At 38.0% G+C, this 25,557-nt stretch overlaps 2 protein-coding genes across 7 annotated transcripts in view; one reads left to right on the top strand and one right to left on the bottom strand.

Annotated features, from left to right (window-relative positions):
* Nucleotides 1-25,557, top strand: part of ZNF518A (zinc finger protein 518A) — a 60,786-nt gene that overhangs the window by 16,896 nt on the left and 18,333 nt on the right. The window contains exons 1-6 of one of the 6 annotated variants that reach the window (XR_012905639.2): nucleotides 6,943-7,289; nucleotides 9,290-9,417; nucleotides 19,168-19,274; nucleotides 20,683-20,768; nucleotides 22,855-23,003; nucleotides 23,283-23,363. Coding sequence is in view for 2 of the 6 variants with exons in the window: in XM_075935199.2 (XP_075791314.1) it covers nucleotides 11,533-16,200 (4,668 nt within the window). In the remaining 4 variants the exon portion in view is untranslated. Of the gene's footprint in view, nucleotides 1-6,942; nucleotides 7,290-9,289; nucleotides 9,418-11,409; nucleotides 17,063-19,167; nucleotides 19,275-20,682; nucleotides 20,769-22,854; nucleotides 24,870-25,557 lie in introns of those variants that run through there. The other 5 variants (XR_012905638.2, XR_012905640.2, XR_012905637.2 and 2 more) reach the window with 5 other exon arrangements.
* Nucleotides 21,848-25,557, bottom strand: part of BLNK (B cell linker) — a 186,879-nt gene continuing 183,169 nt past the window's right edge. The window contains exons 24-25 of the mRNA XM_089780177.1: nucleotides 24,863-25,018; nucleotides 21,848-22,870 (exon numbers count right to left, since the gene is read on the bottom strand). Of these exons, the coding sequence (XP_089636303.1) occupies nucleotides 22,751-22,870; nucleotides 24,863-25,018 (276 nt within the window). The 3' untranslated portion in view covers nucleotides 21,848-22,750. The remainder of the gene's footprint in view (nucleotides 22,871-24,862; nucleotides 25,019-25,557) is intronic.

Consider the following 25,557-nt stretch of genomic DNA (forward strand, 5'->3'; position numbering starts at 1 on the left):
TGTATCTTAAATCGACTTTCCCCTTTAGTGTAGACCAGGCCAAACTGGTCTTGCTTGCACTACTCATGCAATGACACTCTAATTGTAAAAGTGGTTGATATTTTAACTTTCTTTGCAGTTTTCATGGTGTCATTCAGCAGTAGATTCATCTAAGCAAACTACTTGAATTTTGAAGGAATGTTGGTAATAGATTTGAATTACTACAGAAGACCACTGAAATATTGGCATAGCTGTACCTCTAGTTTGTGTCAAAGCATTATTGACCCATTTGTTTGGGCTTATCCTGGAGATACTTACTCCATGGAAATATCTTTTTATTCATGTGAGCAGTCCCTTTTACTTCTCTGTGTTAATGGCTATGTCTAAGCTACCAGGTTATTTTGAAATGAAATAACTCCCGAAATAACTGTTTTGAAATAAGCTTATTCCTCTTCACAAGCAGGAGTTATTATTTCAGAATAACATGCTTGGCAGTGTGGATGCTCACCTTGTTATTTCTAAATAACTCCCCAGTGTAGACATGCCCAGTGATAATACTCACATGCGTAGTTATTTATATGTATTATACAGGATCAAGTTCTTAAGAAAAATCTAAAATCCCCCAGCATTTCAAATATAAGTGTTGGATCTAGTCTTGGCTAACAGGATACCATAAATCTACTTCAGATAAACAATGTCCATGAAGAAATACAACATTCCCTAAATTATCTGGAAGTTTAGCTGGGGGATGAAAGCATAGCAGAAAACAAGTGAAATAATGCTATCTGTGTTAGCTAAATATTTTCACTTATTAATTCAGGTATGGAGAAAATGCATTTCTTTTAAGATGCCTCAAAAAGAAGCCATTTCAGAATTAGGCAAGCGTTTATCAGGCGGATTCATTGGCAGTGTCATTAATCAAAATAAGTGGCTTTCTTATGAAAATGTGATTTGTGTTGACCTATTATCTCAAAATGGACCTATTAACTGAATGTTCTCTTTCCAAAGTTTCTGAGGAAATCCCTAAATCAGTCACTAACTCTTAGCAGTAGACATAATTTTTCATTATCGAACACAGGTTTTCTGTATCACAGATAATTTATTAATTCAATCCCAAATATTTCATAAATACAAATAAGCTAAAAGATCAATTTCCACTGAAATCAATGAGGGACCAGTAGTGCCATGAATCTGAGGGCTACACTGAGACTCCAGTTAAAAAAACAGAAAAGAAAAAAAGAAAAGTAGGCTGTGCCCATAGCATCTACATTTTGTTAGTTTATAAAGTGCTACCAGACCATTTGTTGTTTTTTAAGTTTATCCTGTACAGACTAACCCGGCTACCCCCTGAAACTTCAGAAAAGAGAAGATCAGCTTACAATGATCCAATAGCTGTAATAATAGCCACATTAGAATAGGTTAACCCTTTAAATGGTCACATTAAACAAACCTCAACATTCATGAGATTTTAAACTAGAAATGATATATGATTGTGATAGGCAATACCAAATAGCCAATAAGCTATGGTTTAACTCAGTGACATGGCATAGTTCCTAACCATTTTCTGAGGTCTCACTTGCACCCTAGCTTGGATGATTTTTTTGTTCATTACATTTGTTTTGCTGATGGCAACTCATGTTGATATATCATTACAAACATTTGCTGATTCCAAAAACCATAGTTTACTACTGCCATGTAACCCTGCCAGCATATAATATAAAAAATTGTGATATATGTTTGAAATATGAAATCTTGCTTATTTGATATTTCAGATACATAGCATAATATAGTCAAATGTTTTATTTATATAGTATCTTTTTAAATTTCAAATCACTGTACAAGAAATAAATGTTCCATACCTCATAAATGTAGCTACTTCTGCAGAAGGTGACAACCTGCCAGCCCACAGAACACTGCACAACGTTGGAAGAAGGGAAATATGGGCCAAGGGGACTAGACCAAGTTTTTCTTACAAAAAGTGCTATGGGATCATTCCTGTCTTCATGGGGCACTTTGGACTTAATATCTCATCTGAAAGATTCCACACAGTAAAGTGGATCAAATTCAACTGATCTGCTGAAAAAGAATATAGAACTAAGATGGCTCTATGTGATTTAATCTGCAATTCCTAGGAATCTGGATTATTTTCAGTGTGATTTATTTAAATCTCTAAATCCCCAAGATATAGTATATGTTGTCACTCTTGGGTAGGAGAACACTAAGGGTGCATCTACACAGCACCCTAAACTCAAAATAAAATACACAATTTGTGCTACCAAATTGTGTATCTTGTTTCGATTCTATATCGAAATAGCATATTTTGAAATGTGGCTCGTTTACACAGTGCCAAATTTCAAAATAATGCCCTATTTTGAGACATCCCTTATCCCTTGTGGAACAAGGGCTACAGGGATGCCGAAATAGCACACCCGCTATTTTGAAAAATATTTTGAAATAGCACACGGCTTGTTAAGACGCGGGGTAAACCTGAAATAGCCGTGCAGTGTAGACGTACCCTAAGAGGCTCTGGTTCAGAGGTGTGGTGATCCCACAGTAGAGCCATCACAATGTGATACTAATATCAGTATACTGGTTGTTGAGAGTTGTAGTGAGATATAGTCCTTAAATGTTCTTGAGTCCTTTCAGTTTAGTTTCAGATCTGGTATCTTGGTCTCATTGGTTGATGATCTTTTAGTGATGGGCAGTGATCAAGTATCCATTCTGGTTCAATTAGTTTTTTCAGTCAGCCTTTGAAACCATTTTCTCTGAAGTGTGTTTGACACCTCTGCAGACATGGAGGGAGGGGATATTATCACGTAAATCTCAAAAAGTGCTTTTGGGTAATGATTCAGATACCCTAAGGAAGTTAAGGTAAAACCCATGGCTGGGCTGGCCAATCAGCTTTGGTTCCTGGGACTCAGGTTGCAGTGCTATTATTGCTTTTTTGCCTTTTGACTCAGGCAGGAACCCAGCTTTTAGCATCCTGCTGGGTATGAGACTAGCATAGCCTGGGTTCTTCCAGCCAACTCTAGAAATCAGTGAAATGGTCCTGCAACCAAGTCCCACATGCCTTAGTCATCTGACACAGCCAAGCCAGAGATGTTAATATTTTGCAGAATTTAGCATGGGAAAATATTTGATAATGCAATTTATATTTTGAGGCCAAAATTAGAAAAAAAGTACAAACATGAATCTTTCATAGTATAGATGTGTATGCATAGATCATTTTTCATGATGATATTTTTGACAAGTATTCACTCTTAGGAAGCAAACAAAACACAGCAGAGCAAACAAAATGAAAACAACATATCTTGAGGTGTTCTTTGTTTATTCTGTTTTCAAGCTATGCACAATTTTCTAACCAAATAAGAGCAGTTGGAATTCAAACACTGATCATCTCTCCTCACTTCTGAATATTTAGCTCTCTTAATGCCCTAGTGTAGACCAGGGCTATTTTGAAGCAACTCCCCTTATTTTGAAATAACAAGCAGAGCATCCACGCTACCAAGTCATTATTTTGAAATAATAGGCTGGTTATTTCAAAACAATAACTTCTGCTTTCCATGAGGAACAATGCTTATTTCAAAATAGTTATTTTGAAATAGCGGTAATGTGGACACTCCACTGCTGCTATTTCGAAATAACTACTCCCCATAGTCATTCAGAGTAATTACTCCCCACTGCTTCTTGGGGATCTGAATCAAGGTAACACATCCACATTAAGGGAGCCTGCTTCGGACTAATTTTGAGGCTTCCCTGTAGTGTGGACACGCTATTTAGAAATAGTTATTTCAGGAGTTAATATTTCAAAATAATAAGTTATTTTTAAATAATTTCCTAATGTAGACATGCCCTTAGAGGAGTTTAGCTTGTCATAGGGTGCGTCTACACAACAGGGCTTAGCTCAATTTGCATAGCTTATTTCAAGGTATGTCAATTGCGTAGCTTATTTAAAAATAGTTTATTTAAAAATTGGGAGCATCTACACAGCATTTATTTTGAAATAGAGTGCTCTTCCTCTGACTTCCCTTACTCCTCATACAATGAAGGTTACTGGAGTCGGAGTAAGAAGTCCTCCAGCTTGACAGTATTTCTACACTATTTCAAAATAACTGCCTGCTATGTAGACGCAGACTAAGTTATTTTGAAATAATGCTAGCCCGTAGAGTCTTCATCTGGCTGTCTTCAAATTTACACAATGAATAGTTTTCCTTTTTTTTTCTTCTTCACTTTTGATATCGAATAGAATGATATCTCCCAAAATACTCTTGGATTTCGTGACTATTATACTATCTTTTACTAATAAAGACTAATGTTTCTTAGACATAACTAATTAATTTGTTTTAGAATGTAGTGAACTATTTCTTGACCAAAACAAAATTTGATGGCTTGTATTCAAAATGATGGATACAAGTCTTTCATTATGGGCTAGTGCCTAATATGTGTTTTAGATTTTAGGTTTTCTAATTAACTCAGATGGCTATGACAGAAATCCTCTTCAAAGAACTCTCCAAGCTCCTCCACACCATCAGAAGCAAACTCCCCACAGATCAGGACACAACAGCTGAAAGAGGCACCAGACCCTGCCAGAATAATAGATGCAAAATCTACTGCTATTCTAATCAACATCCTCCCCTCCCTCCATATCACAACTTTCAAGATCACTGGGTTATACCATGAGCAGCAGGTGACCCCCACTTAGGAGAGGCAAGTCCACAGGCCCACCCCTTCTGCCCAAGGCCCTCACCCTGCATGTTGGAGCCCCGAACCTCTCACCTCCGGGGGAAAAAAAAAAACCTGACCAAAGGAGTCGTGGCCGGCCTCAGCAGCACTCAGCTGTGTCTTCTTAATCCACTGGCTGCTGGCTCTCCACATTGCTCCTGACATTCGCATCTTCAGGAGGGATATGGTGAGCAGCAGGAACCTTCAGTGGTGGGGGAAAGAGTGAAGGAGGCAGCGGAGAAATGTGGTGGGGGGCACCACAGCTCAGTTGTCAAGAAGCAGGTTGGAAACAGCACAGGACAGGCAATGCCTTCCCTGGCCTATTATACCTGTCGTCCCTGGGTCCTACACATGCCTATCACATCCACTGCTCCAATAAAAATGACATGGGTAAACCACACAATCATTGAGCTGTTCAATGAACTCACACAAGAAATGATAAAAGACAAAAACACCACATCACCTATGGATCACTCCTTTTCACAAAGTGATCACAAAGTGATGTGACCTATCAGTCTTCATCCTTAAAGGAAACGCTTTCCATAACACTTTCAAAAGACAAGTCTGGGAGCTAAAATTGATAACATTGCTTTGCATTAAAAATCATGGTCTTAATAAAGACACTGGACTTAGGGTTTATTGCAACAATATTTAACATAGACCTCCTTTTTGTCCTATGACTACAGGGGTGTTAGTGGGCCACTTCACCTTAAATGGTCTCTTAAAATTGACAGGTAACTACTTTTGCTGTAGTACATACCTTGGATTCTGTTATTTCCACTCCAACTCATCTGATGAAGTGGGTTTTACCCACAAAAACTCATGATCCTATTTGTTAGTCTTTAAGGTGTCACAAGACTGTTTGTTTGTAAAGTTACAGACTAACATGTCTACCCCATGAGACTTTTAAAAATATGTTGTCATTATTTATGCTAAAAATTTATCTATTTGATCTTGTACTTAGCTGTGACACTCTGAATACATTTCCTATATGTGAGGAAGAGTTCTGTGTAGCTCAAAAGCTTGTCTCTCTCACCATCAGAATTTGATCCAATAAAAGACATTGTCATCCACCTCGTTCTCTGCTCTGGTCCCCGCTCTGAAGCAGTCAGTTAAGCAATGCAAAGGAGTAATAGTATATCACAAAATACTGCTAGTTACTTAGTGAGGATTTAGGTTAAATAAGGACTGTAGTATTGAATTTCAAATATTTTGTAAAACATGTCTGAAAAATTATAGACAGTAGGAATCAGTAGGCTCTCCCTCACATGTCTGTGTGTTTGCACACGTGTGAATAACGCAAACCCATAAAAGTAAAGCCCTAATCTTTCACAAATAGTAAATAACCATTGATCTTTCAATATAAAATGAAAGAAAATTTCCATTATGTATTTTAATGCACATTTTTGTGGAAATACTTGGTTGTAACAATTTAACTGCATTGTGCTTATTTGAAATTCCATATTTAGCTCAGACATGGAAAACCCAAAGTGAATAAGAACAAAATCCTGGGGGTTTGTAGGAATATGCACCTTTTGAGGTGTTAAATTAGCAAAACAGAAACTTAACATGGATTCTCTCATTCTCATTTTCAATGTAAAATATCTTATCTATGTCCGGTATTTCTAATGTGCTCATCCTTGTAATAAGTTTGAGCTGCAAAGTCTCTAACTGCATTGGACTCCTTGGGCATAGCCATATCTTCCTCTGTCTGTGTGATGATGAGGACTCTCTCATGGTTCAATGACTCGGAATGGAGTGGTGTGCATGTTTGTTTGTGTGAAAGAAAGATGAGCTTGTTCAATCGTGATATTTGATGAGAACAATAGAGATACAACTTTTTACTCCATTGAAGTACACTGGCTAGAAAGGAGGGTTCATTTTGAGGGATGGCAAGCTATTGCTAAAAACCAGAGTTGGTTTGCATGAATTGTGGGATAGAGCCAGAGGTGACTTTAATTTGCATAAGGAGGTGGGTGGGTTAGCATCCATACATCCCTTTCAAATGGTGGAGATCTGAGGTTTTAAAGCAGTTGTGTCTATGTGCAGGGTGAGAGGTATATTCTTGGCACAGGAGGAGGTGGCGGAAGTTATGTATTATGTTCCTGATGGGCCTCCAGTGACAGACAAGGTGACCAGATATCCCAATACCAGGGGCTTTGTCTTATATAGGAAATAATAGCTCCCCCCACAAAAGTGCCCAGATTTTTCACACTTGCTAGCTAGTCACCCTAAGAGGAGCAGGAGGAGGGAGGGTGTGTGGGGCTGACTGTGCTGCTGCCTCATATGAAACAGGATTTCAGCCTTGCAGCTGCTGCATTCAGCTCAGAGCAGCCAGCACAGGGGGCACGGGGGCCACCCAGAGCGACAGGCACTCGCACCAGCCCGGGGCCTGGAGGGGTCCTCGGAACGCACCCCTCCTTGGGCCTCCTCGGCCTCCGTCCCAGGTGAAGCGCGTATCCCTCCGCCACTGCCTCCCCCACCCCCCATTGCTGGGCTGGGCTGGGCTCAGCGGCAGCCCCACAGTCCCCGGATGGAAAGTGTTATGGCCGCCAATTGTGACTCGGCGGGCTATGGAGACGGGCAAGGTAAGTGGGCGCTGGGCACGGTCCCCAACGGGCGGACGCGTTCTCGTGCGGTCCCGAGGGAGCGGGCTGCGGCCCCGCGCACGGGAAGACGCTGCGGGGAGTCGGGGCGACTCCCTGGCGGGGCAGGAAACCGTCCTGCTGTTGGGTTGAGTCTTAAATAGTCCCGTGCGCCTCCCGCCATGAAAGTTTTTGGGGCGGCCCCGGGCTCCGGGTGGGTGGCGGGAGGCGAGGGGGGAGCAAGTGGGAGGTGTCTGAGCCCCCTTCCGCGGGCCACAAGAGTCTCGCGTCTCCGCCTGGCGGGGCTCCAGCAGTCGGTGCCCGTGTATCCTTCCGCCTGGTTGAGGAGGCCAGTAGAGTCCCTGCGTGGCAGCTCTGCCATCCCCGCGGGTAGCAGGAAAAGTTCAGGGCTCTAGGGAACCCCCCTCCCCGGGGCCCTGAAGGGGGCAGCCAGGTGTGGGGGCTGCCCAGTTTTTCCTGGCCTGATGGGGAGCAGGCTAGGGAGGGCTGACTATGGCAGGGGGAGCCAGTCACTGCTCATCAGGTGCCCTGTGTCTTACCAGAGTCCTCACCCCCAGAGTTGCCTGAAAAGCTTGAGTTAGTCTACACAAGTCTCATCAGTGCCCACAAAAAGGGAGGGTCTCCCCAGTCCCACTTCTGCCTAGAGAGTCTTGTCCTATGCCCAGTCATAGTTTAAAACAGTACACTTCAGTGGTATTGATAAAGCATAGGTAACCCTATAGCTCCACATTCCACCTTGGGCTTTGTATTTCAGCCCAGTTTGTCCACCACACAAGGGCAATTTCCCCCGGAAAAGCTTGTGCTCTAGACAGCCATTCACAATAGGTTTATATCTTGCCATGAGTAGAGTGGTCAGTTGGTAGCCTTTAGAAAGAGCAACTTAATTGTGGTGCTTAGAGTGTCTAAAATGTGTACACTGGACAGAGATAGTGTTTTTAATTAAGCTTTTTTTATAGACTATTCCAAATGTAGCCCAAGAAAGTTATTGCAGGTATGATTGGTGATTGCATAGCACTAGATTTCTAGCATAGATTAATTGCATATGGAAACCTCTTTTTTTTTTCCAGTGGATGTCCATCTTAAGTCTCAGATTTTTGTTCCAGTTGAACAAATTTTACTTTGTTTTCCAAAATAAAGACATGAGAGCTCAAATACTTTAAGAGCAGAACCTGTATCTGTAAGCCCTTGGATGTGTGCATATTCATGTCGAAGTCAAAAGTCTGCTTAAATGAGTGGAAGTTTGAGGATTTCACCAAAAATTTGAGTTATTTTTTAAACTGGAAAATTAAAGGCAGTGGAAAGAAATGTTATGCAGAACTTTTAAGATATTTATTGGCTAGAACCTTCTAATATTTTTAATTTAATGCTTTCCCTTACTATTTGATGAAAATGTACAAAATATATAATAGTTGAAATGGAATTAAATTTGTGTACAAAGGAATAATGTTTTGTTTAAAAAATAAAAATACGTAATTATCCTCTCATTAAACTTGGTCATTTCTTCTTTTACTCAGTTTCTTACATTTGTTTTTACTTACATTGTATTTTAACAACTTATTGGCAAACTGAAAGATTGGGGCCTAGAAAACAAGACGGGGGCCTAGAAAAATCTAGAGACCAATTACTCACCTGACTAAACTTAAGCACATATGTGTTTCATGATTGGGTCCCTTACTCATGAATATCAAATATAAAACATGTAAATCCAATTTCATTTTCAAATGGTGGTGAGTAAACCAGTTCCCTTTCCTTGAGTACATTTTTGCTTTTATTGCCAACTATGTTAATTCTACTCATAGATTTATGCCATATTCACAAATTATTCTTCTTGACAACCATATTTGTCATTAAGAGTTTGTCCAAATGAAGGATCAGCTAAAACACAGACAGAATGCCAGATTGTGAAGAATCTGTGCTTGTTCCCTTTTCTTCAGAAATTCTGAAATTTACAGTTTTTAAAATCTCTTTCCTTTTATTTTCAGATCTTTCTCTTAAGTATTTCTCCTAACTGTGGCCTTGTCTGATCGTTGTCTTTTTATGCCTTTCATCCTGTGGAAGAAAAATGTTGAAAAGGCAAATGAAGAATTGAAGTAAAATCTTTCCTTACTGAGTAAGTTCAATGTAAAAATTTCACTGGGCTTCTATTTTGTAAGTTTGCTAGTTAAGAATTTTGTTTATTGCATGGGGAACTTACACCTAGAAAAAGGTTCCTATTATACAATGAGGCAGTTTTATATTAGCATATGAATATTAACTTGTAACGTGTGGTTAATTAGTTTAAGTAGAATTTAACTTGGTTGGATATATCTGGCAAACACTTTACCGAGGATATCTGAGTTTTTTTCCAGTTAGTGAAAGACTGTCCAACTCAGGGCACATTGGCTGCACAGTAGGAACATAAAGTTCACCTTGGCATAAACCCCCACAGCAGATTGCCTTCTTTTTTAATGCAGAGGTGCAGTCTGTGGTTATTAATAGTCTCAGTATTCACAATAATATTTCATCCTGGGCTGAGTAGCTAGCTACTAGCATTAGGATGGAGTATTGCATGCTGGGACATAAAATTGAATGGGTTGCATCTTGTGTACTAATATCCAGTTACAGTGAGGAATTCTAAGACATCATCATCCATGCTTTATTTGGGAGCTAGATTACTTTCTGTACTTATATATCACCAGTGGATTATAGTGTTGACAAGAGAAACATTAGTATATTTTTCTTTTAGTAACAAAGAACTGTCATTTATATGCAATGGCTCTGAGATGACACAAAATAGAGCAGTCCATCTGATATTAATCTCACGCTTGTGAGTATAAACAGGAAATGTACAGTAGCTTATCTAAAGACAAAATTCCTCTTTTCTGTATGCCAAGGCTTTCATCTTAATTACCAAAGACTCTTAAATAGGGTGTGTTTGGGTTTTTTATTTGTTTTGAGAATCCTAAATGTGTTGTTTGAAACTGTGATTCACTTAACTGAGCAATGCTTAGTTGAATTTTAATTCATTCTAAAATATTATTAATATTATAATATAATAGTAACATATTACTATTGAAAACCTGCATACAATATTGGAAATGTTTTGCTTTTTATCACTTGAAAGGCTTGTTTAGGGATCCTAATAACTTTTTAAAAGTGCAATAAAATTTGCAATGTTTTTTGCCTTTTTGCTCCTCATGTGTAAATAGAGCCTTGGATTTTTTTCAACTTCTTTCTTTCTGCTTGATTTTAACGTGTGTAATATTGGATCATCTTTTGCTAGAGGACTATGATAAAATATTTTCTATGACAATCCATTGCATTTAATACAATGTTGCCATCTGGGAATCTTGTTTTCACACATGGACCTGAGCTTCCAGACTTCATGTGAATGAAGCCTATTGTGCTGCCTTTTATTAGTATAGATTTGTTGTCCATGTCATTTGTCAAATAAACTTACATCTGGCTATTTCCCAAGATAAAGTGATATTGGTTTCTGTTACACAATATTTAGGCACTAGTATAAATAGTAAAAACAAAATTTCATATTTTTATTAATGAAGTCAAATTTCATTGCAATGTTCAGGAATTCATTCACAAGACATTAGATGCCATTTCATTTCAATAAAGTTATTTATTTTTATATAGATGGATCCAGGATTTATCTATTCCTGAATAAGTCATAAAATCTGACTTAATAAAAAGAGGCACTCAGAAGTTCTGATGGTTACACAATATTAACATATGTTTACAAAAAGCTGTGTTGTGAGGAAAATAAAAAGCATGTAGCTATGAACATAGTTTAAAAATATATTGAAAATGCTGGCTCATAAACTGCACTTTAAATAATTTGGTAAGGAGAAACGTTCTTGGTGAGCTTTGCGCTTGTGTGGCCATTCAGAAGAGATTCATATGCCACCCATCTGATTAGCAGAGTTCCCTCAGCTAGTTTTTTGATTCTACTGGTGGTACACATTTGCATATGTTTCATTGCACATTAAACATTTATTCTGCACATGGATGTCTGCACATGGATGGAAAAGATTAGAGGGAACATTGGCACGGAATATGTTACAATCGAATGGGGTTTAAAATGTAACATTTACTGTGTTTTTAATTTCAGGAAAATTAAAATGGAGATAGTCTTGGAACTCTGAAGATATTTCTGCATAATAGGCTTGTCTGTTGTACAAATTACAAAAACTCAGAAGATCTTCCTAAAACAAAACAAGAATATTATAAAACCATGCCCTCTGAACAAGAACAACTTTTCTGTGATAAAAAGCCAACTACTTTATTAAAAGATAATGCTGCAAAGAAACTCTGTGTTTGTATTCCAGATAATGCTGTGGAAAAAACATTGATGAATGATGCAAGAAGTGTAATGCCTCCACCAGCAATTTTAGATGTCAGTTTTTCTTATGGACTGAAAAATGTGAAAATTGATTTGCCCATAGTGAACATTCCAAATGAAGTGGTATTGAAACATGAAATTGATAGATTCAGAAAATTATTTCAATGTAAACATCATACTGCAAGAAAATCTTTAAGTCAAGAGAAAATAAATGGAAGTCATCTAAATTGTTCAGAAAGCTACAATTTGCAAAGTAAACCAGAAGTGCAGTTTGAAGAAGAGGGTTTGAAAACTACAGCAAAGATACTGAATTTCACTTGTACAAAATGTAGAGACAAAATCAGATATAGTCCAAATGATCTGCAGAAACACTTTCAACTGTTACACTATGGAGAGTTGCCTTCATATCCTTGTGAAATGTGCAGTTTTTCAGCCAATGACTTCCAGTCGTTTAAACAACATCGCCGCATCCATCGCAGCACTTTAGTAAAATGTGAAATTTGTAATGATGAGCATACATACACTCTGTTGGACTTGACCAAACACTTTACATCAAAACATTGTATAAATGGTCATTTTCGATGTGAAAATTGTGAGTTTTCTACCCAAGATGTGGGCACATTTGTTCAGCACATTCATAGACATAATGAAATCCAATATAAATGTGGTAAATGCCATCATGTCAGCTTTACAAAAGGGGAATTTCAGGAGCATCTTCTTGTTCACACTGGTTCATTTCCTTTCAGTTGTCAGTATTGCAACTATAGCACACCACGGAAGGATTACCTTTTAAAGCATGTAATAGCTTTGCATAGAGATCACTTATATGCAAAAGATAAACTGGATAAGGATACATGTGAAAAAAGAATAGTAAAGACTCCAGCAGGGCTCAAGCTTATTTTGAGAAGGTACAAAACAGGAACATCAAGGAAAGCACTTTGGAGACGGAAAAAAAATAATAGTGGAAATGACAAAACTGAAGAGCAAAATGCGCAAGTGCTTAGAAATTTGAATACAATTCAACCCAAATCTGAAGAGCTAAACCAGCCTGTAAATGAACTGCATATGCATGATGAAAAAGATCAAATTATACTGAATGAAAAGCATAATCTACACAGTGTAAAATTATCGCCTACCATCATGCAATACAGTAAAGCAGAAGATGGATCAAGTTATGGTTTGGGGTTATTGAAAAATGCTGTTCATGGGCCTACAGTTCTGATGGTGAAAAATAATAAAATATCTGTTCCAGCAAACTATAGTGCTAAGTTTATGGGATTTAAGATGGTGGATGGAAAGCAGCATATTGTAATAAAATTGTTGCCTACAAATAGACAGAACTTGTGTTTATCAGGGCAAAAATCTGATGGTGTTAAAGATGCCTCAGCTGATTCTTTGCTAGAAACTGCTGATACCTTTGGCTTGTCTTCAGGTGCTACATCACAAGCAGTTAACCAGCAAACTCTGAAGAATAATTCTGTTCACCCACTAACTTCCACTTCATTTTCATTTTCTACTCTTTGTTCAGAAAAAGCAAAAGCAGAAAAACAAAATAGCGCTTCATCACATGGTAAGAATATTTCTCAGACTGTTGAATATCCTACTGTAGTTGTAGGAAAGAATGCAACTCATTTGTCAGTGAAGCCAGGATCAACTTTACCTCCATGTGACTTAGTGACAAAGATTGGAACAAGGGGTAATGTTCTTTCATGGGAAAGTTGTTTTGCTCACAATCATCCTCAGGTATTATCTCCCACAGTTACAAATACACTTCATTATGACCCAATGAAAATGCCCTTCCCTACTGACCTTAAAATACAAAACGGTGGAGTGAGCATTAATAATGGACCTAATCATCTCTACTATCCAGCCGATTCATCTAACCAGGGACTACTGCCTTTTCATAATTACTCTAAAATAGACTCAGTTAATCCATGTAGCATTTGGATGCCCACAGATGACAAACCTAAAGGCTTTATGTCCAGCAAAATGTTTCCCCTTCAAAACAGCTTACGAAGTGACTCTACAGCCTCATTTTCACAGTCAATGAGAGGCTTAACTCCTGAAAAATGTACATCATCTCAGTTAAATATTAATACAGTTTGTGGTCATATAAACACTAAGAATAATTTTGTGTCTTCAAGAAACCAATCCAAATGTGTTATTGACAGACAGTGTTTTATGGAAAAATGGCACGGTGGTAGCAAACAGTATTTGGACACTAATATGAACCAAGTGTTTGAAAATGTAGCTGAGAAATCTAAAACAGAAAATGTTTCAGAATGTGCTAATTCATCCCTTATGCCTAAAATTACATCAGTTTTCTCATTAAATAGTAAACAGGCATCCAATTATTTGTCACCTGAAGTAAACCAATTACTTCAAGATGTGCTAAAAGTAAAGTCAACTACTCAGCAAGAATCTCACAGTAAGTTGAATACATGCATAAAACTTCATTGTGATCAGTCACTTTCATGTCATCAGACAGACAGTAAAACTTTTACACACTTGAAAGACTCAACTGCATGTAATTTAGCTAGTTCTGCTAATGTAGGTGTTCATATGTCGAAGAGAGCGTTGAATGTGAAATGTAGCACCTCAAATGAAGGTATATGTTTTGGGAAAGAAAAACAGGCACCAGTGACATCACTTGATGCAGAAGAAATGGATAAGTTGTCTAGAACTGTGGGTGTTGGTACATTGCTTAAAACTCATACAGATGCAATCATAACACAGCAGTTGGTAAAAGATCGGATACGATCTACAACCCAGAATCCTAGTAGTCTCTTGCCAGTTTTTCCAGAACAGAAGAAAACACTTTTAGTTCAGTCACCTCCACCAGGATTTTTTGTACCTTTGCATCTTGCTAACCAGCCAAGCTTACAAGTTGTTTCAAGAAAACCTCTTCCATCAACAAGTTCATCAGATGTTCATTTGGCAAAAAGCATACCTGCATCTTTCCTTTTAAATAAAGGACCTGGAATGATACTGACATTTAGTAGTGGGACACTTGGCACCGTAGCAAATGTCACTGGTGGTAGTTCTCAGATTTTAGGGAGAGTTGTATCTAAAGAGTGTGGTAAAATGACATTACCGACTTCAAAGACAGAATTGAAAAATGACAGTGTTAGAAGTAATTCCCCAGGTGTGAGCACCACATCAGATACAGTACTAAGTGATTCATCAAATAGCATGCCATTCAAAGCACCTCTTATAATTACAAATTCCGCTGATTCTTCTATGAAAGGAATTCCTTCTGAAAAAATATTACCAGAACATCATGGCACGATGTTTGGTTCCTTGGAGTCAGTAAAACAAGAGATTCAACAGAAACAGCCTGTTTATGCGCTTTTGCCTGATGGACGGCAGGCAGTTTTTCTGAAATGTATGACACCAAACAAGCCTGTGGTACAGCAACATAATGCTCTTCAAGATAATGCTCATAATCAAAATTGTCAACCAAAGAAAATTGGAGCCATGCAACAAAAACTTTTGCTGAAAATTAAGACCTCTGCTTCAGATGCTACTCCTGATCTAGAACAATCAGTTAGCAACTCTGTGTCCTCACCACAATTGGATAGAATGCAATCCTTTCAAAGTCCTGCACAAGGACAGAAACAGACTGTTGTTACTTCTAGTGATGCCTTATTCTTACCAGGTAGATTGATGCCAGCAAATGCCTCTTTGGCAAACTCTAATTCAGCATGTTCTGAACTTCCTGTAGAACCTGTACATTCCACCAAGCCTACAGGGGCATGTTTGAAAAAGTTTTCAATTAATTCTACGCAAGCAGTAATTGCTGACAAAGTGGATAGTTACGATAGCCAAAAGTCCACATGGAACACCAGAAACAAAATTCCAAAAGTAAAATCTCGCTTAAAACAAACTGGTCACAAAAGTTCTGAAGCTGTGGTTTCACAAAGAAACAAGAATTCCAAACGAAAAATTAAGGATGATTTCCAAGAACCCCCTAGAAAGAAAATAATGTTGCACAGGAAGTGCAAGGAAAAGAATCAAACTGAAGTTGTTAGCAAATCAGGTGGCCCTTACAAACCAAGGGCGTCAAAAGAAACTGTGAGGAGTTTGAAACTACTTCCTTTTAATTCTAAACAACTTGTAAAATGTCCTCGAAGAAATCAGCCAGTTGTAGTATTGAACCATCCTGATGCAGATGTTCCAGAAGTTGTAAATGTAATGAAAACTATTGCTAAATTTAAAGGACATGTTCTTAAGGTCTCATTGTCAAAAAGAACTATTGATGCTCTTCTGGAACCAGCACACTGCAATACTTTGGACAGTGCTACTGAGGATCTCTCTCGAAGGAGGCCCAGGGTGATAAAACCTATTAGCCCTGTAAAAGAAAGATTTGTGTTAAAATTAACACTGAAAAAGACAAGCAAAAACAATTATCAGATTGTGAAAACTACCTCCGATAATACCCTGAAAGCTAACTTTAGCTGCTGGTTCTGTGGTAGGATATTTGACAATCAAGATAATTGGGTAGGGCATGGACAGAGACATCTAATGGAAGCTACTCGAGACTGGAATTCATTAATATAATCTTGATTGGTGAGGAAAGCAAAAATTAAATACCTTACAGTACTCTTTTTAAAAGGGCCACATTTAATTATGATACACAGATTATTTAGGTATGGGTATATAAATACAAAACGCAATTTAAAAATAATGCAAAATGATAAATTCAAATGTTGAGATAAAGCAAAGAACTTTGTGGGTTAGATATTGTATAACTGATTACAATTACAGTACCATAAAACTGCATATATTTTTTGTTACTACTATCATGTCCTATATTTTTATTATTCTACAGATTGAGTCTCCAAGGTGTCTGTTCTGTACATATTTAAGAAACCTAAACATGTAAATATTTTTGTACTGCTCAGTTACTTGCTATAAATTTTGCACAGAATTTTTTCCTTCAGTTCTGTGCATGCACTACTAAAAGTTTTTTCAACTACACACAGCTATTATCTATGGGTTTCTTGTTTTTAATTTGAATTGTTTTTGTTTTTTCAGGGATTGAACACTATTGTTAGCAAGTGCCTAAAAGATGTGAAACAGTTTACATTATGTCAACTGTATAACCATAGGTCCAACTAGGACCATATCCCCAATAGTTTTCATTGAAACAAGCCATATGTGAATGCTTTAAGCTGTATTGCTATGCACATGACACTTGTACTATTTCTGTGCAGTTTGTCTACTTTCTTAGTGAAGTATTTTTCATATAAATTAATAAAACATGTTACAATTGTGGTTAATACCTTTGAGCCTGAGAATGGAATCAGTTGGAAATACACAGTATATATTCCTAATGTATATGGTGTTGAAGAATGGTGAACATTCCTAATCTGTATTGACTCTCATCAATATTAAATTTGTTATAACTGTGTTTACAGAATGATTGAGTGTGAGAATTTATAGAAATGTCTGTTTTCTAACTCCAGTATACTGCCCCCTTGACACAAACCCTAAGTAAGTGGCAGCAGCAGGTTTGCTAGCCTAAGACCCGTTATTGGAGCAGAGCAGAAGTTGTTTTCTCTGGAGCAAAGTATAGTCTAATCTGTTTCTTTAGCTAGTGTAGATTACTTTCCTTCTCTGGTTCCTTAATTGAATGCACTGCCTGGTAGTTGGGGAGGCCTAGACTTTCCCCATGCCCCACATATCCATATAGAAAGGGGAGTAACAGCCCCAGAGATGCTGTTGTACCTCCTGTTGCACCTGGTAAGTAGGGATAGCCCATATAGGGGAATAAGAGTTTATGCTCCCTTACTTTACTATGTGGACACAGTGTGACCCCCTGCAGTCCATAGTAAATCAATGGGAGTCTTGCCAAAGGACTTCAAGATTGTACTCTAAATGTCTGACTCACTCTTGAAGTATTGCTAGAAATCTTAAAAGGTTGAAATTCAGCTGTCTGCTCTTAGCAAAGTTCTACACATTTGAGACATTGGGAGGTCTCAGGTTCTCTCTGTGGTTCTCCTTCCATGAACATGGAGCTTGATCCTGTGTCCAGTGAACATAGTGGTAAAACAAAACTTGACTCCTGATTAAAATTTTATTTAATAAGGTGTAATGAGTTAGTACATTTTGTTTTAAAATACCTCTTACATGAATTGCTTTAATGTTTAAATAGGGATTAGTACTTTATATCTAGAAAAGTGAGTTTTCAAAATTTAAACAGTTAGAAATTTCCTCTTACACTCTTCCTGAAAAAAGTTTAGCACTGACAGATTGCTAGATGCAGATTGCTTTATAACTGTCTTATGTTTTCTTTGGCCAAGATTTTACAAAAATTAGAGACTGAAGTTAATCTCCAAACTTGTAGTTAGGAATTAAAATAAAAGTCCCGTGTTTTTGTTTTTCCTCCAAAAAGTTCTGAGCACGTAGTGACTGCTGAAACTTTTGTTTATCTTGGCTTTTTTAGCTTGTTTGTCTCAAGGTATGTAGGTGTGTTTATTCCTGCATGAATAATGCCGACACCTACATTGGTGGGGGAGGACAGACTATGAAAAAATGAGTTGGTATGTGTTTTGAAGTTGCTTAAGAATGTATGTTGCTTTTATGTAGAAGCAAAACAACAGTCTTTTATTGGAAATTAAAATAAGCAATTTGGTGGCAGAAAACTTTGTAATTAACGTCTTAGGTCATTCATGAGGTGTTTATACTTCAGCTCTCTAACAGACTGAGGACTTTCAGAAATACGTGGATTTATATTGAACCATATATATTTGCATACACAAATGGAGCAGCATTTCAGATCAAATATCATACAGTCTTAGAATTCTAGGTTTGGAAGAGACCTCAAGAGGTCATCCAGTCCAACGCCCCACTCAAAGCAGGACCAACCCCAACTAAATCATTCCAGCCAGAGCTTCATGCAGTACTTCAGATGGGGCATCACCAGTGCTGAATAGAGGGGAATAATTACTTCCCTTGATCTACTGGCAATGCTTCTACTAATGTAGCCCAACGTGCCTTTAGCTTTCTTGGCAATAAGGGTACACTGTTGACTCATATCCAGTTTCTCTTATGCTGTAATCTCTAGGACTCTTCCCACAGAACTGCCGCTTAGTCAGTTGGTCCCCAGCCTGTAGCAGTGTATGGGATTCTTCCATCCCAAGTGCAGGACTCTAGCACTTCTTGTTGAACCTCATCAGATTTCTTTTGGCCCAACTGTTCTCCAATTTGTCTAGTTCACTCTGGACCTTACACATACCTATCTACCCTTCCCTCCTGCTCCGCCCCCCATCGCAGTGTCATCCACAAACTTGCTAAAGGTGCAATCCACGCCATCATCTAGATCATTAATGAAGATGTTGAACAAAACCAGCAATAAGACTGACCCCTGGGGCACTCCACTTGACACCAGCTAGACATTGAGCCCATTGATCACTATCCAGTGAGTCTGGATAGAAAGCATGTTTTCTTCTTAAGGGTGAAATGTTTTTACAATGAGATTTGTTTCCTAATGAATTTATGAATTTTTCAAAATTTTTAATATAGTAGGGAGAAGAGAAATGTGGTGCTCTTGCCTGGCTTGTAAACAACTAATTTATGAAGAATCTACCACTTGGGCTACTTCTGTGTGGCTCGTGCTGCAGTACAACCAGGTGAGAGCATGCATCGTAATGTGATTTTAATCCTCTGCTGCAGCAATTCTTACGCAGCCCTGAGTGGGTATATGAATGCTTATTGTAAATCTAAAATGTTGTGGATTTTAAAAAAAATTCATTTCTGTAATATTGACAATAATCCTTTATAAAACGCAGTATGATTATCATTTTTCTTTCTAACTATTAAAGCCAGTTAGAAAATATTCTTGAATTTTTTTAATTGTAACTTGACACATTCTTCTGAACCCTCCAGTATTACATGGATGCACTGATGGACTGTTGTAATATTCTGTCAGTATTAATTTTTTGGAAAAATAAACACACACACAGGGGTGGTATATATTTTTCATCAGTATTGTGTAACTGATTGGCCTGCAAAATATCAGCTTCTTCACAGTTGAAGCGTTCAGTATGCATTTTTGTGTTACAGCTGAAGGATCCTGTTAAGAGGTACTTCAGTGGTACATACCATGCATTTGTAAATATCTTTCTGAAAACTGCCAATCGTTGCAGTCTAAACAGTTAAAAAGTGTCATTCATAAGATGTTGGTTTATAGGTAAACACTTTAGATTGGTTACTTTTAACATCAAAGACAAGACAACATAGCAGAATCTTTTTATTAACATTTTAGATTATAGATGTAGTCGGTATTGCTGCCTGCTGTTAATGTTGCCTGAAATTTCCTGGTGTAAGACAGCAAAAATGATTCAGCCATTTCCAAAATCAGGATTTGGAGAAAATAGTTGTGTTTCAGTGCCTTTATGCAAGAGAGCTGGGATTTGAAATTTGGCAGAGGCATGATGGCATGGCCTTTGTGTCAGAGGTTTTGTGCCATTTTCATTTGAAAACCCATCCAAATTTGGCCAAAAATTTAAGTTTTTGAAAGATCTCTGTTGATTTATGCTTTATAGATACTTGAAGTTGAACTAAATTGAAGATTTTTGTCTGCATTGAGTATGTTCCAGCTCGAGTGGAAGACTGGAATTTATCAAATGATCCTTCTCCTGTTGTCCAGTTCTAGCAATTCTGCTGGTATCCAGGCAGTGTGGAAGAGCAATAGACTGCAGTGAACAGGATGTTAGAAACTGTGGGAGTAGAATGGGACAAGGAGCATAGGATTGAGAAATGGGGACAATGAAAAATGAGAATAAGTGGAGCAGGAAGACTGAAGTTGGATGAGAATCCTGGAGTCTGTGACTGTCTGCACAAGGAAATGGATGGGGATACAGTAACTGGGAGTGGGGGTGGAAGGAACATTGGTGCTTAGGAAGCCTGTAGGGGAAGACCAGGACTAGCGTGAGGAGGGTGGCTAGGAAGAGATGGACTGGAACAGGAGTTAGAAGGGCTTTGTATTTTTTGGTGTGGAGGAAGGAACATGAATTGAATCATTTGTGTCTACTACAGCACACTACCTTCCAGAACCTGGACTTGAACTCAAGATTCCCACCATTCCTCCGCTGTCAACAAACATCTAGAAACTTGCTGGCAAGGTGTGTCTTCCCCTCTAGTGTCTGGTCCACATTGACAATGACAGCCTGCTGCTAGCAGTTACTCTCTTAACTCAAAGGCAGAGTTCTGTGCTGTGGATCTAAAAGTTTCAACCCTGTGGATGATCCAAGCAGGTGTCAATATGATACCACGTGATATAATTTTTCCAATTTGCATTCTTAAAGACCTAAAAATTACACAAAAATTTGTTCAACGAATATTAATAAAGTTGCAAAGTCAAGCACTGAAAAGTTGGGAAATGCCAGAATTAAGGTTAGCTGTGCAACCTTAATTTGCTCTCCTTTTGCATGCATATGCATTATGATGTTTTTAATTACATGAGCACATACTATTTTTTTCCACAGGACCACTTTTTCATTTAGTAGGTTAGAGGACTGGTACTCTGGTGAGAATCAGTATTGCGTAGTAAAGGGGTCTGTTTGTAAGACCTGTTTCATTTCTTTGCTGAAGTCGGAAGGTGTGTAGTGAATGATGTAGAAGAGTTCCTCTGTGATGTTGGGCAAGTTACTTATACCACATTTTCCACAGATGGCCACTAATTGTGCATTCACCATTTCCTGAATACCTGACTTGATAACCTAAGGCTATGTCTAGACTACATCCCTTTTTCGATAAAGGGATGTAAATTAGGCATGTCCATATTGCAAATGAAGCCGGGATTTGAATTTCCCTTGCTTCACTTGCCTAATGGCGGCCGCTGCTTTTTTACCGGAACGGGGCTTTTTTGAAAAAAAACAAAAAACACTCCGGCAGTTTAGATGGGGCATTTTCAACAGAAATGCCCCATTTCGAAAGACTCTGTACTCATGTATTTAGGTGGGATGCTGATTACTTTTTCCAGAACTGCAGAACAATGTGTAGATTGGAAGCTAGTATCTTTCACTAAAAGAAGTTGGTCTAATTAAAGATATTACCTCGCCCACTTTGCCTCGTGTGTCTACCACTGGCAGATGCTGAAATTGTACAAATGGTTATCCTAGAACATGCCAGCGTGCAGCATGGCACTTTACTCATCCTGTTTCAGTCTCCCTCGTCGTTGCCCAAGAATGTAGTGTTTAAGTAATATTTAGCAATTTAATCTGGTGGTCTTACATTTAGCTTTAAATCCTACAGGCATTTGCGCAAACTGTCAAGACAAAAATATAGACGGGAGAAAAAATACAGGGATATGAGCAAACTGTACATTGATATTTGTTATAACAATCAAATGTGTGAAGCAGCTCATGCAAAGTTACTATTCGCACTACAATAAACACAAGCTGTAATAAAGTACTCTGACAATAGTTAGAACAGTGAATGTCAACCAGTAATATTACTGCACATTATACATTTCCCAATATTTTTACATTTTATTTGCACGTGAAAAATACAACCAAAAAACCTCACGAATCAGACCGAGTAGAGCTCTAGGCAGTGCTAATCCATTCATGTCTCAAAAACCCAGAAATGGTGCAAAATAATATCCTTGGTTGGCTGCACACAGTGGTCCATCTCATAGTCATTCTACTTTCAAGAGCTCTGGATCTTGCAAAGGAATTACTTTATTTAAAACAGCAATCTGTATTAGATGTAGTAGATGACTTGAAAACATTCTACAGAAAATGCATCTTTAGAATAGAGAACAATAGATGAAAGGGCTGTGGTTCATAGCTTTTATTGACATCAGTTTGGAATTACCACATTATGACTGGTGGAGCCACAAACGAACAGCTTCTACCTGATTTGGGTGATGGCATTTAAAAATAACTTCTTCCGATTTTCTGATATTGTAGACTTGATGTTCTTCAGATCTGCATTTCTTATTGCTAAGTGGAAGTTTTCAAATAATCTTCTAGTGAGACTATCCTTAGTGTGTTTGGGTTTAATTTTTTCCCCTTTAGAATGCTCGATCCAGAAACTTTGGAAAGTTATGAAAAAAATACACACAAAAATCTAGATCTTAACTTATTCCAGTTCAGTCTAATTAGGAAATTCTAACAATATGTTTCAGTTTGGTGGAATCTTTGGTGTTGTTTTGACTGTCGATTAAAACAAGGGGTGTATACTGATGATTCTCTATTATTTCAGCAACACTTGCAAAGCGCTGTATTGAGAAAACAGAAATAAGTTAGAAGACTCATTGATTACTTGGGAAACAGAATGGAAATCACAAGAAGTGCTACCTTCTCTCTGCCACTTTGGAACTACAGGATCCTCGGAGACCATGTTATCTATAGGTGACTCCCCCTTCTCCTGTGACTATTGTTGCCTGCACTATGTACTTTGTTTTGTCTGATAGAGTACAGAGAAGGAGGCAGCAGGGATGCTTGTGGGGAGGTGGCAATTCACTAGCCAGTGTGGCAAATAAAGCTCCAAACAGTAGTAACATTTCATTCCTTTTCTTCAAGGGTTAGTTTATTTCTCAAAATCAGAACAGTCCAACATAAGCCAGGTGTTGCTGGTTGGCCCATTTCCCCTGACTTAGGGTCTTCCTCATCTCCTTGCTGCCCTTTTAGATGAAGAACAGAAAATCTGCAGGCTATTACCTCATCTCTGGCCTCAAACCCATCATCTGGGAGGCAGATAATAAGGTTCAGGTGAGACTAAGTTTATTTCTCTCAAAAAGCCCTCCTACTCTGTGAATATGTCCGATTGCAATGATATTGGAGCCCTCAAATCTCCCTACTGCTTTAGAAATAACTTGATTTTCAACATTACACTTCAGAAAAGTTTTTGCACTTGTGCAAATGCAATTCAAAGATATAAACTCTTTTTTTTAAGTAAGTGGTGGGAGGCAGAGGGAACAATTCTGACTAATTTTCTCCTGAAATATTTTAATGTAACTGTTCTTTTAAAAAAAAATCCCATTGAGTTCTATGGGAGCTGTTGCATAAAGGATGGTTAAAAGATTAGTTTTTAAGAAAGGATGGAGAATTTACGTTCAGTAAGGTTACATCTAGATTACAAGTTTCTTTCGAAAGAAGCTTTTTTCGGAATCCTCCGAAAAAACTTCTTCCAAAAGAGAGCATCCACACTGCAAAAGTGCACCAAAAAAGCAATGTGCTTTTTCGAAAGAGAGCGTCCAGACCGAATGGATGCTCTCTCGCATGTAAGCTGTGATTGCTATGGACGGAAAGGCACCTGTGCTTTTTCCTCTTTCCTCCTCTTCTAAAAGAACTCCCTCTTCCCCGTCCTCATGCACTTTTTTGTGAAAGAGCTCTTTCACAAAAATGCTTCTTCCTCACAAAATGAGGCTTACCAATGCTGGAAAAACCCCTCTGTTCTTTCAATTTTCTTGTGGAAGAATGCAGTTGCAGTGTGGACGTTCCTCAAGTTTTGTTGGACAAACGGCCATTTTTTCCAACAAAACTCGGTAGTGTAGACATACCCTAACTGAAGTTCTCATCCTGCTGTTATCCACAATGATTAAGTATATATGGATATTTTAAACTAATCTGTGACTTTAAAGTCTCAATTTGCAATTACCTAAGTTACACTTCTGAAATGGATTTAAATCAGTGGTTCTCAACAAGAGTACATGTACCTCCCTTAGTATGCAGAGGTCTTCCAGGGGGTACATTAGCTCTTATAGATACTTATCTAGTTTTACAATGGGCTATATAAAAAGCACTAGTGACCTATGTACAAACTAAAATTTCATACACATTAGTTTATTCTGCTACATACTGTACACAAAATGTAAGTATACTCTTTCTGTTGATTTGTTTTTATAATTATATGGTAAAAAAAAAAAAGAAAAAAGTAACCATTTTCCAGTATGTGATGACACTTTTGAATTTTTATGTCATCTGATTTTGTAAGAAAGAACTTTTTAAGTGAGGTGAATCTTGGGGGCTATACAGGACAAATCAGAGTCTTGAAATGGGGTAATGTAGTCTGGAAAGGTTCAGAGCCACTGATTTAATGTATCTAATTTGTTGCACTGGATTTTTCAGTCTAAAGGATAAATCAATTATTTGATGAGGTATATGGTTATCTTTTTGCATGAAGTTTTACATTCTAACAATGTAACTTAAAATAGACCCCTTCTTTTTTAATTATTAGGGCATAACACTGAAAAGGACAAACCACTCACCTCCTCGCCAGTTTTTTCTCTGCCCAGTGCAAATCGTTTAGTTGATTCAATGAATCGTACAGGGATATTATAAACTTTTTTGTTGTAAAACACAACTAGCGTGTATGGTTGCTTTGAATCCTGACCAGAACTCTTCCTTATCAGAAAAGATCCATCCTAAATCAAAGGAAAAAAATAATACTTTATTTTGTTGCTTTCATTGAACAGATATCCATATTAATATCAAATCCCTTCTTCCTTTATGATTGGGGGGAGGGTGAAATTGCTGGGAGAAATGGGGGAGCTTCTCCCTGTCATTAGCTTATACAGGTATTATTTAGCATCATCCTCTGCTGTCCTAAGTCCCAATGACTGCTACTGCTGCATGTTCCCTCCGAGCTAGAGAAAGGAAAGGTAGAAATGAACTTGCAGTAGCAGATTCCTGGGGATCACAGGACATAAGGATGTGATTTCTGGATAAGTTCTACCAGTGGCAGTAGGTAGGCAAGGAAGGAGAAAGATCCTGAGCAGATGACATGTTCTCAACACAAGCATAAGTATACAAGCAGCCAACAAACACCGAGAGCCACTGTTGGGATTACCCTAATGCTTCCTAGCCAGTGAAATCCTATTCTAAATATTTAGCTACTAGTCTGTCCCTCTGCCCTAACTGCGGGGCAAGGGGAAGAAAGCTTTCTTAGGCTATGTCTACACAG

This window comes from Pelodiscus sinensis, chromosome 8, assembly GCF_052426305.1.
Source record: "Pelodiscus sinensis isolate ZL-2025 chromosome 8, ASM5242630v1, whole genome shotgun sequence".
Taxonomy (NCBI): Eukaryota; Metazoa; Chordata; order Testudines; family Trionychidae; genus Pelodiscus; species Pelodiscus sinensis.